This window comes from Phaseolus vulgaris, chromosome 5 (genome assembly GCF_000499845.2).
Source record: "Phaseolus vulgaris cultivar G19833 chromosome 5, P. vulgaris v2.0, whole genome shotgun sequence".
NCBI lineage: Eukaryota > Viridiplantae > Streptophyta > Magnoliopsida > Fabales > Fabaceae > Phaseolus > Phaseolus vulgaris.
The window spans coordinates 37,493,111-37,504,249 of record NC_023755.2 but is presented as its reverse complement, the minus strand read 5'-3'; the positions used below and the strand labels follow the sequence as shown (position 1 = coordinate 37,504,249).

The 11,139-nt window shown below is 34.9% G+C and overlaps 1 protein-coding gene across 2 annotated transcripts; it reads left to right on the top strand.

Annotated features, from left to right (window-relative positions):
- The first annotated feature begins 1,044 nt into the window (after positions 1–1,044).
- On the top strand, positions 1,045–10,891 carry LOC137835724 (uncharacterized). 2 transcript variants are annotated; one of them, XM_068644354.1, is made up of 19 exons: positions 1,045–1,301; positions 2,180–2,283; positions 2,483–2,569; positions 2,655–2,730; positions 2,820–2,894; positions 2,988–3,041; positions 3,406–3,465; positions 3,556–3,672; positions 4,037–4,131; positions 4,256–4,464; positions 4,850–4,947; positions 5,303–5,406; positions 5,685–5,850; positions 6,003–6,125; positions 8,546–8,628; positions 8,984–9,125; positions 9,221–9,250; positions 9,385–9,455; positions 9,825–10,891. In XM_068644354.1, the coding sequence occupies exons 1-19, from the start codon at positions 1,263–1,265 to the stop codon at positions 10,648–10,650; spliced, it is 2,559 nt and encodes an 852-aa protein (XP_068500455.1). In that variant the 5' UTR covers positions 1,045–1,262; the 3' UTR covers positions 10,651–10,891. The 2 variants fall into 2 exon arrangements, with proteins under 2 accessions (XP_068500455.1, XP_068500456.1); XM_068644355.1 differs by having other exon boundaries at positions 1,083–1,301; positions 9,828–10,891.
- Positions 10,892–11,139: the final 248 nt, after the last annotated feature.

Below are 11,139 nucleotides of genomic sequence, written 5' to 3'. Positions count from 1 at the left end.
TTTGTTTTAATTATTATTTTTCTCATCATTAACATATTTACTGTCTTAATTTTCATACACTATGAATAATAAAAGTAAGAATGCACATAAAAATTTAATTATTTTTCCTCTTTTCAACTTTGGATTTTTTTTGCATGTAATTGTTTTTTTCTCTCTTTAATGTTTCTTACTTTTTTCTTTTCTTATCATTTTCAAGATCTGATTCTACTCTTTAGTAGCTTTTGGATTTAGGATTGTTCCTAATCAAACATAAGTTATATCAGTAAGTGTTTCTTCTTCTTCAGAAAATCTTGTTATTCTTCTTTATGCTTAGGTTAGACATTAATGTTGGTTTCGATAGTTGAGAAAAATATTCTTTCAATTATAGTTATTATTGATTTAAAGTTTTGTTGCCTTTATTGATGTTGTTCTACGTCTTTGAAATTTTGGTGTTCCTCAAACTTTTCTATAGGGTTGTCTTAATGTGCACATGAGTATTACTTTTCTTCAATTTAACTATATTAAGCCTAAGTTGAAATTGAATTTGAGAATTGAAGAAATAAATAGTTGGTGCATGCGAGAGGTAGCTTTTTTAATGTTGAATTAAATGAAATATTAGATAAATATAAGTTTAAATTGGTTTTTATATTATTTTACAGTCAAAATACATTAATCATTTGCTTAAATGTTGTAATGAATTCTCAACTAACAATGCTATGCACACTGACTTAATTAATTAAAACAATTAAACATAAAAGTTTCAGATATTCAGCATAGTGTTTGCCCCTTGAAATGAAAGGGTAGATAGGTGTTCAATTTCCACAATAATTTAACATTTAATTCCAAGAAGAGTGTGCTTTAATTTGAATGGCAGAATAAACGGCGACGTAACGTTGATCCTATGTTTTCAGTTGAAATTCAAATTGAGTTGACGGAGTGTGGACCGCGTGGCCGTGATGATATATATTATATAAATGGCCATGACATGTATGTAGCATGAGGCTGATGCATGCGATGGCCATGCATGGGATTGGTTTAAAATAATAAAAGAATAAAAAAAATGGAGTAAGCATTATGAAGCGTGCGATAGGTGGTGTGTGTGTGTGTGGCAATTCCGTAGTTCCATGGTTTGTACTTTAGCGCTAGCGATTATTTTGGGGGCATTCTTTCTCTCTCTGTCTCTCCTTTCTCTCTTTTCTCTCTTCTATCGATCTTCACGGCGTGGTTGCTTTTCGATCTCTCTCCCACAAAATTAGGGTTTAGACCTAGATCCGGCCACCTTCATGTTTTGGAAGCTTGCTTCTCTCTCTGCTTCCTCTCCCGTGAGTTTCCACTTTAATCGCGCCAATTCTCCTGCATTTAAACTGAGTTTCAATTCTTCTCTCTCTCTCTCCCTCCATAATTTAAGCGTCACTTAGTTTCATTCAACCATTCCAATGTTATCTTTTAACCATCACTTTCTCTTTCTAATTACCAATTAACTAGTTCTTATTTCACTGCGTTACTGATTAGTTCCATTTTCCGGATCGATTTTCGCTGTTCTCAGTTTCCGCTCTTTTAAATTTATTATATACAGCAACTTGTAGCATGCTCGTTGCTTGTTTTTAACTTTATTTTTTCAATCTGCTGTTTGTTTTTATTGAATCTACTCCAGTGGTTCACTTTATTAGGAGGATCTCAATCAGAGGCAGTTGATGTGTTTTAGCATGCTAATTAATTAACATTTTTTTTCTCTGGAATTACGTCTTGGTTTTTTTTCAGCTGCGGGTATTTTGAATTTGCAGGCTGTCTGCTGTAGGATGTTATTATGTGCATGTTAACCAATGGAAAACACTCGAGCTTTAGTCAAAGCAAACACAAATTAGTGTGAATTTGTGAAAAAGAGGCCACACGATTCTTCTAGAAATTTTTTCTCTTAGCTTTTCGATAGATTTGAATTCAAAGTGTCTATCAGTTCATGACAAGTTGGTTTACTGTTGAGACTACAGTGTTTCTTTTTACAATTCCGTATATGTTGCATGCTTACAGTGGAATTGTAGATTGAATGCCATGCTTGATGGCTGAAAATTTTAAGAGGGCAACTGAATTGACAATTAAAGTCCCTAAGTAGCTTAAAACATGCATACTTAGTTTCTCGTGTTCTCTATGTGTGCTTCTTTGTTACTGTTGAAGTTCATTTTTATGTGATGGTGTTACGCAGGTGGAGGCAATATTAGACAAGGAAAATTTCACTTTGGAAGAGCTTCTGGATGAAGAGGAAGTGATCCAGGAATGCAAGGCCTTAAACAGTCGCCTTATCAACTTGTATGTGTCTGTTTAATTTGAGTCGATTCAGTTTTTTCATTCTCCAGACAAAGAATCTGAATTTCATGCACACACACATATATATTTGAATTGTCCAATTTCTATTTTTGATGCAAATACATAAAGCACAGGCTGGACAGGCGATTACATGTTGTTTCAACCAAATATAATTGATAATTCGCTACTTTTTCCATTTTAGTTTGAGAGATCAAACTCAAGTTGAGCAACTGTTACGGTACATTATTGAAGAACCACCAGAAGATGCTGAAAATAAACGAGCCTTCAAGTATGCAGCTGTTACTGAAAATTTGCTACAAAAGAACTCTTTTAATGTTTCAACTTCATTGAAACCATCTCTGTTTGTAATTTAGGTTTCCATTCATTGCCTGCGAGATTTTTACATGTGAAATTGATGTCATTTTGAAGACCTTGGTTGATGACAAAGAGGTCTACACTTCATCTTCTTTGTGAACTTATTTTTTAGCTTCAAGTCATTTCCCTTTATTGATTTTCCCTTCGCATTCTTGTAATTTCAGCTGATGAACTTATTATTCTCCTTTTTGGAGCCTACTCGCTCACATAGTGCCTTGTTAGCAGGCTACTTTAGTAAGGTATATATAAAGATTCTATTTTTGTTTGCATGACATTTTTGTCAATGTGGCCTATCTGACTTGCATGATACTCATTTCTATGCCATTTTACAGGTTGTTGTTTGCCTAATGATTCGAAAGACAGTTCCACTGATGAATTATGTTCAAGTAAGTAAAACATTGTGCTTTTGAAGTACAGTGGTAGATAGCTTATTCAATTTTAGGGAGGAAAAAAAAAGCTTGATTGATTTTTAAATCTAATCCCTATTATATCTGGAATTAAACAGTTTCTAGTCTGTTCAATAGTTTGGTGTGCATGTTGGATGGTATAGTCTCTTTGTGAAATCTTTAGTTCATGGTTCAACATAATTTCTACAGGCCCATCAGAACGTTTTCCGTCAGCTGGTTGATTTGATAGGAATTACATAACCTTTATATTAAACAGTTTCTAGTCTATTAGTTTGTTGTGCATGTTGCACGCTATGGTTTCCTTGTGAAATTATTCATTCATGGTTCAACATAATTTCTACAGGCCCATCAGAATGTTTTCCGTCAACTGGTTGATTTGATAGGAATTACATCCATTATGGAGGTAAACTTTTACCACTTTGGTTGTATTTATGACAATTCTGAGATCTTGCTGATGTGCTAGAATGGATTCTGAGATAAGTTCTTTTGACAGGTTTTGGTTCGATTAGTAGGTGCTGATGACCATGTGTATCACAATTTTATAGATGTGATGCAATGGTTAGCTGAGAGCAACTTGCTTGAGATGATTATTGATAAATTGAGTCCATCTGTAAGTAAAGCATTTATCCAGGTTTATGTTCCCTTAGCCAGCTTTTACTTGTTTGCTGTGTGATGCTTATGCACTTAGCTCTATGCCTTTTCAGACCGTTAAATGAGATTGAATGTAGCTACATACATTCTTTGATTTTTGGGGATTTTCTAATCCACAAGCCTGACACTGATCACTCTATGATTGCTAGTAGTGGTGTTGTGTTTGCTCCCAAAGTTTGTTTTCTGGTACATAGAAGATGTAATTAATGAAAAGCTCAATTTAGTATTCAATTTTTGTTTTGATGTTTGAATTTGTAGGATTTTAATCACCTTATATTTTGTTGCAAATTATCTCACAAATTTTGCTCTCCTATTTAAACCAGAGTCCTCCTGAAGTTCATGCCAATGCTGCTGAAACATTGTGCACAATAACTAGAAATCCCTCGTCTACTCTAGCAATTAAACTTTCAAGCCCAAGGTTTGTATTGCATGATTTTATGATATTTTCCTCTAATAATTGAATTAAATGATTATATATATGTATATCCTCCCCTCTAATATGTGATTCTGATATAATTATTATATACATTTTATACTTGCAGTCATGTTGCCAAAATATTGGATCATGCACTGGAAGATTCACAGTCAAAGTCTAGCCTTGTGAATTCACTTTCAGTGTGTGTTTCGTTGTTGGATCCCAAAAGATCTGCTATATCATCTCCCCTTTTTCATTCTTTTCGAAGTCAACACATGTATGAGCCACCAATTCCTGTAAACCCAGACACTATCGGTGCAATGCTACCTAAACTCGGTAAGTCCAATTTGTTGTGTTTTTACCCGTGTTCATCATCATGGATTTGGTTTAGTTGTATTGTTATTCTGAATGTTGTGTAACAAAATAAGATGCTGCAACTATTCTTAAAAAAGGTTAAGGTTTTTAAATTTTGAAGTTTCATTGTGGATTTAATTCAGTTGTATTGTTATTCTGAATGTTTTGTAACATAATAAGATGCTGCAATTTTTTTAAAAAAAGGTTAGAGGTTTTTTAATTTTGAAGTTAGTTTTATAACTGTTTTCATTATTGAAGCTTTAAAAGATGTTGTCACTATGTTTTGTTTGGTACAAACAAATTGGTCAAATTATGATAAAGTATTCATATCAAATCATGTGTAAGATTGTTTTTTGTTTGTCTGCAGGTGAATTGCTTACGCTTTTGAATGTATCATCGGATGAAAAAGTGTTGCCTACTACATATGGAGAATTAAGACCTCCACTTGGGAAGCATCGATTGAAGGTTAGTTTTTATTGCTCTCTCAACCAATTATAGGGTAGTTGCTATTACCCATACCTAGGGTGAATTGTCCAACATTTGTTGGCTGCTGATTTGATCATAAATGTTTGCGAATTTGTTTAATATAACAAGGAGGTAATGAATGTTTGATAAGGTACCTTGATGAAAATATGGATACTTTAGTAATCCCTTAACTAGGTTAGTGGTCTGGCCAGTCAATGTTGATTTCTTGTTCCAAAAATTATCTTTGCTGTCTATTTCAAAACTGTTTATGCAATTGTTCTATTCTTATGCAAGGTATTTCTAATATGAATTTTGAATATATTTAATTTTCTGACCTTTCTGCAATTTATTTTAGATTGTTGAGTTCATTGCTGTCCTTCTGAAAACTGGAAATGAAGTGGCAGAAAAAGACATGGTCAATTCAGGAACCATTCAACGAGTCATTGACCTTTTTTTTGAGTAAGCAACTACTACTTTTGTTTTATGTAGTGCATGTTTAGTTGTGTCAGATCAGTCAATGTGGATCCATGATCCACATCCAAGCTGAAGGTACTTTGAATGGATCCCATTTTTCACATCTGAAACGTGGATCCTGTGCTCCAAATGCCAAACCAAATATACACGAAGATGTTTAGAGAAACCTTTCATTTTTTTTAAAAATTTGTAGATATAGAATTATTGCCTATCTTTACTGCCAACCTTTTTTGAACTAATTTGAGCATGCCTTGCTAATACAGGTATCCATATAATAACTCATTACACCATCATGTAGAAAGTATCATATTATCATGTTTGGAGAGTAAATCTGATGCCATTGTTGATCATCTTCTTCGGGAGTGTGACTTAATTGGAAGATTTCTCCAAGCAGACAAACATGCTATTCTATCTGCTGACAAAACTATGGTAAGTGGATGCTTAAATGCTTTGAATCGATATATTGGATGTTTTCATTTTCTTCAATGTTTGATAGAACCTATATGAAGTGCATAGTCAATCATCTCTACGTTGATGCCAAGTCCATTAGAACTGCCTTACTAAATTGTTTTATTTTGCAGCCAACAGTGCTTGCTGCTGGAAAACAGGCGCCACGGGCAGGGAACATTGGGCATATTACTCGAATTATTAACAAACTTGTTCACCTGGCACATAATCGAAGCCTCATACTAACATGTCTTCAGGTTAGCTGCAGATATGATATTTATAGCATCAGGAAAGCCTTGTAGTTTCTGTAGTAATCTATGAAGCTCTGTGAATTATACTTTAAATTGCTTTTGTTGACAAATCTGCTTAGAGTTTATAACTTTTCTCCAAGACTTATCTGAAAGAAGCTTTTGGAGTCTGATAAAACACCAATTAGGGAAATTAATAAAATATAATATGAAAACTGAAATCACAGCAATCTACTTGCTATCCTAGTCACAATAGTCTCCAATCATGTAGATACAGCAATGCACATGCTGTTCCAGAGACAAAAGTCTCCGACAGAGAGTATTCTTTGTTCTCGAATTAACTTCATTTTTCCTAATTACAAATCTTCAACCGGATATATTTACCTAATACATAAGTGCCAGCAGTTATTTTCCACACATAAATGCCACCTGTGCCGCTCTCTATATAGAGCTAACTACCAACAATTATTTTCTACACATAATCCTACAGTTTTTTATACATGCCTATTTTCTAAAGCCATTATTTTGTATGCATAACTGTCTCCAATAAACATCAAAGCTTTATTGCTACCATTGATGGCCCAAAAATTCCTATCTCTATCCAAGAAGCCATGAAAGTGAACATTGGACTGAGGCCATGAGAGGATATTAATGCATTAGAAAGAAACTCAATATGGGAGATTGTTAACAAACCAAGAGACAAAAGGACTATAGGGTGAAATGGATATTTACAGTGAAATATAAGGTAGATGAGACAATAGACAAATAACTAAGCCATATTTGTGACAAAGGGATACACTCAAACTTATGGAATTGACCATTAGGAGCATTTACTCTAGTGGAAAATATGAATTTAGTTTGAGTTCTTGCTTTTGCAACTTATTTTGTTGGAACTTACACTAGTTGAATGTGGAGAATGTCTTTGTGGAGCCTTGAAAAAAGTGTACATGGAGATTGTTCTTGGATTTGAAACTTATAGTGGAAGGAACAAGGTATGCCTCCTAAAGAAGGCCTTATATGGTCTTAAACAATCTCCAAGACATTGGTTTGAGAGATTTACAAAAGCAATGGTTTCCTTTGTATGCATGCAAGCAAAGCCAAGGAAATCATACTTTATTTATAAAGCATCCTCTTACAAGTAAACTCACCATACTGTTGGTCTATGTCGACAATATGATTATAGCAGCAGATGAAGAAAAAGAGAAATTGGCTCAATAGGAAAATTTGACAACCTAATTTGAAATGAAGGATATGAAAAAACTCAAGTATTTCCTTGGAATAGAGGTTGCTTATTCCAAATGTGCAATTTTTATCTCCCAAAGAAATGATTTACTTGATATCCTCAAAGAAACAAATAAGTTGGGATGTAAAACTTCAGTCGTTCCTATTGAACATAATCATAGAATTGTAAATGAAGAGGGTTCTTCTGTAGAAATGACCCACCCAATGTTAGACATCGATAGAAAACCCCTTATTTATCTATCACTTACAAGACCAGCCATTGTGCATGCAGTTAGTGTTGTGAGCCAATTATGCATGATTCAAGAAATGACACATGCATTGATAGAATTCTTTACTACTCAAAGTCAAGCCCAGGAAAGGGCTTACTATTAAGGAAAGAAGACACTCACTGGAAATATACAAGGATGCAAACTATGATGGTTCTTTCATTGACAGAAAATCTACCTATAGGTACTGTATGTTTTTTTGGAGTAATTATGGTAACTTGGAGAAGCAAAAAATAAAAAAGAAAATATCTTGTTCTAGTGTAGAAGCTGTGGTTTGAGCCCTTGCTCAAGGTATGTGCGAAAGACTCTTGATAAAAAGCATACTAGATGAACTTAAAATAATTGTTGACATCTTGTATTGTGATAACGTAACAAGTCAGCTATGAACATTGTTCATGACATGTCATCAAAGATAGTCTTGATAGAGGTCTTGTGGTTACAACCCATAGAGGATCTTCCTTAGGGCAGAGTCCAAGATTTTATTGGAAGGTTGGGAATCATCGATGTCATTTACCAACTTGGAATGTTGTTAAAGCGGATTATTAGGATGAAAATATCGATAATATCTCATTTATTAGGAGAAAAAATATTTAGAAATTTGGTATTCAATTCAACATATTTTTATTTTCTTATTTTAGAGAGTTTGATTGTGACAAATAGAGTTGGTGAGAATGTAATGTGTGATGGTTACCAATAAAATAATTCTTTATTTCCTTATGTAGTTCAGGTCATGACATTTTTTTTGTATATTTGCTGTTATTTTTTCTGTCTATTTTGTTTTATGTGAAATCATGAACAAGCTAACATGTACTTAGAAAGATTATTCTTGCATCTATGATCTTGAAGCTGAACTCACATGTTGAAGTTATTATGCTTTGATAAACTTTAAATATTTCAACCTGATATGTTTAATGTCTGCAGGAAAATAGTGAGTGGAATGAATGGCAAACATCAGTTCTTCAGGAGCGTAATGTAGTTGAGAATGTTCACCGTTGGGCTTGTGGGTAAGCTTTTATCTAAAGCTAAATGCTTAGCAAGGGTTGAATTGGGAGGTTCAACAGCTCCCATTGTAAAGCTTGGTGGGTTTGATTTGGTTGTTGCAATATAATTTACAGGGGACTAAACCATGCCCTTACATTCAGTCTTGTGACCAAAAGTGAGGTTATTTTGGTTAATAAGGTTTGGAGGGCTTGATTTCAGGGATGCTGTTAAATATATAGAGCAGTGGATGTAATTGTTTTGTTGTAAATTATTATTAACTATCAATGTCTTTTGTTTGTGTTATATCTTTACTTTGTTATGTTCTGGGTCTTTCCTATTTTAACTTGTCGTTTTATTTCTCTTTTTTCCTTTGTACAGACGTCCCACTGCTTTACAAGATAGGATGAGGGACAGTGATGATGATGACCTTCATGACAGGGACTATGATGTTGCAGCTTTAGCAAATAATTTGAGCCAGGCTTTTAGATATAAAATTTATGGGAATGAGGATAATGAGGAGGTTTGTAGTAGGGCATCTCTCCCCCCTGTGCCTCTTTTGGCTTAGACCCTGCCAACTTGAATTCTGGACTAATGTTTTTGTTGGCTTGGTTGCAGGAACGTGGCAACCTTGATCGAGATGATGAGGTAGTGGTGCTGTTTACTCTTGGTTACGGTTATAATTTAATTTGATTGTGTGGATCTTGAGAATCAGTCTGGCTCTTTGTTGCTGAGTGATATGTTAACTAATTTGATAACTTCATCGATTATGATCTGTGCAGGATGTCTACTTTGATGATGACTCTGCTCAGGTAGTCATATCATCCCTCAGACTCAGTGATGATCAAGGGAGGTGAGTCAATTTATCATCACTAGAAATAGAGCGTGCTTTCAATTTCAATTGCTTATAGATCTTTCTCCAGTTAGGAATTTCTTCACTTTTACTCATCTTCATCCTTTTTTTGGACTGTTATTGATTAAAAATGTTCACACCCTGTGATAGAAATAGAATATGCTTCCATTTCTTTATCTGAACATATTTTGGTTTTCTTCCCCATGACATGGCTCCTTGACTGTACTTATGCTCTTCTCCCCATCATATGCAAAATTATTGTGAAAGAAGTAGATAGCACAATGACCTATGTGGTTAATTCCCCCTCTACGTTTTTGCTTTCACGCAGAATATAGAAAATTAAGAAATTATTTTAATTTTGTTTCGCAGTAGTCTGTTCACAAACTCCAACTGGTTTGCATTCCAAGATGACAGAATTGGTGATGCAACTGGGGGCACAACATCGTCTGAGATGATGGACGAGATAAACTTGAATGGTGCTGCAAATGGTGGTAACAGTAGTGATGATGAGGTAGTGGTTGGAGAGGATGAAGAATTGACTGAAAGCACAAATAATCTCAATGGTACATCTAACTCAATCACAAACTTAAATGGTGGAACTGGTAGTGATTCCATGAATGGAGACGCCTTGAACTTTGAAAGCAAAAAGGCAAGTGCTTCAAATGATATGGGATTCTTCAGGTTTGAGGCATCTGACAATGAAGAGTTGTTTGGGGAGAGGCCTTTGCCGGAGTGGGTTGGATGGGGTGATCCATCAGATGTTCAAGATGCTGGCTCAAGCATGAATCCATTTGTGGACCATGATGATTCTTCTGTTAGCAACCTTTATACCAAACCTCAAATAGGTAGCCCAAATCCTAGTCCTTCTTCAAATGGGGACTCTGTTCCTTCAAACAGGTCACTAACCCCTAAAGATTCAATTGATGGGTGTGTTGACACTAGTCAAAGATCAATGGTAGTACCATCACTCTTTGAAGAAGATGTTGAATTTGTAGGTGTAGAATTAGAAGGTACCGAGAAGGCTATGGAACAGGCTTTGAAAGAGGGGATAGTTGGAGAGGCAGGACCGTTGAAAAGAAACATGGTTTCTAAAGTGCCAGAAAAAGAAAGTTCTGATGAGGGTGGTCCTGGAATAAAGGAATTCAATGATGCAAATTACTGGAGGGTTGACCAGGAAGTTGCTGTTCTGGAGTGACATGGACATTATGGTAAATCTTGTTTGTATCAAAAGTTAGACCAACACCAGTGGACCCTATTCTTGGTTCGCAGGAGCGAATGCAGCAAATTAATGTACAGTATATTTTTGTTTCAATTATGCCCTATTTCTGTTGTTCACGCTAATTAGAGATTAAGCTTGTTTGTTATTCTAAGTTTTGCCTCTTCCTGTAAGTGATTTATGGGCTTTCCCTCATTTATCGAATTTATTCTGCTCTTCATTTTGGGCTCATTTCAACATTGATGATGATTTGCCATCAGGTATGTAGCTGTCAGTAAATGTTCCCTTGGAGGACTTGTTTTTAATTCGTTGAGGACGCTATGCTTAATTAGTGTTGTGAAATGCATTATGGAGGATATACTCTCATAATTTGCTTGCCAATGTGATTGTGTATTTTTATGTTTTCGACATGGTGAATTTTGCCAAGTCTCTGCAAACACCATGGTAACGCCGGCATCTGGTTAATGA